Genomic DNA, 995 nt, shown 5'->3' with positions numbered 1-995 from the left:
CATCATCATTATCATCATCACCACCATCTCCACCATGACCATCATCACCACCACCATCTCCACCATGACCATCATCACCACCACCACGGCCACCATTATTACCATCACCATCCCCATTACCATCATCACCACCATCTCAACCATGACCATCATCACCACCACTGTGACCACCATTACTACCATCACCATCCCCATTACCATTATCATCACTGCCATCACCATCATCACCACCGTCATTACTACCACCAGCATCACCATCAGCATCATACTCTTCACCATTGTCCTGATCACCAGTATTTCATGATAACAGTTTACTGTTATCAACACTATCATTCCCACCATCACCATCATTATGCTTCTTGCTATTATCATAAGCACCAGAAAATCCAGTAGCACCCTTAGTACCATCACTGGCACCACTGTCTTTCTTAAGCCAGCATACAATCTTCCCCAGTGTCATAAATGGTGCATTTTGTTTTCCTTTTTGAAACAGACTCTCACCCTGTCACCCTTGCAGAGTGCAGTAGTATCATCATAGCTCACTGCAACCTCAAACCTCTGGGCTCAAGTGATCCTCCTGCCTCAGACTCCTGAGTACCTGGGACTATAGGTAGGTACTACCATGCCTGGCTAATATTTTCTATTTTTTAGTAGAGATGGAAGTCATGCTCCTGCTCAGGCTGGTCATGAACCCCTGAGCTCAAGCAATCTTCCTGCCTTAGCTCCCTGGTCTTGCCCCCAAGGACCATAGGATTAGCCCTGACTTCCCAGCCCAGACCCCCAGCCACTTCCAGTCTCACACTGGGGACTTACTCTTTGCACTGAGGCACTTTCAAATAGTAGAGGTGGACAGTGCCCTTCACATTGGCATGGAGGGTGAAGAGGCCACCCAGGAGGTAATCCCCAGCCAGGTGGAAATCCGAGTTCTCAGCCGGCTCAGCCAGAACCTGCAGCAGGAGGAACAGGGAGCAGACCATCCTTGCCCAGGGCCCCAT

The 995-nt window shown here is 49.2% G+C and overlaps 1 protein-coding gene across 1 annotated transcript in view; it reads right to left on the bottom strand.

Moving 5' to 3' along the window:
• The window catches only part of TAS1R2 (taste 1 receptor member 2), a 15,735-nt gene extending 14,740 nt beyond the window's left edge, over nt 1-995 (bottom strand). Inside the window, exon 1 of the mRNA XM_003783850.1 lies at nt 814-995. Coding sequence (XP_003783898.1) covers nt 814-995 — 182 coding nt within the window. The remainder of the gene's footprint in view (nt 1-813) is intronic.

The sequence above is a fragment of the Otolemur garnettii genome, unplaced genomic scaffold (genome assembly GCF_000181295.1).
Source record: "Otolemur garnettii isolate 467f Iridium unplaced genomic scaffold, OtoGar3 scaffold00009, whole genome shotgun sequence".
Classification (NCBI taxonomy): domain Eukaryota; kingdom Metazoa; phylum Chordata; class Mammalia; order Primates; family Galagidae; genus Otolemur; species Otolemur garnettii.
The sequence above is the reverse complement of the archived record's forward strand: the minus strand, read 5'-3'. Positions and strand labels throughout refer to the sequence as shown.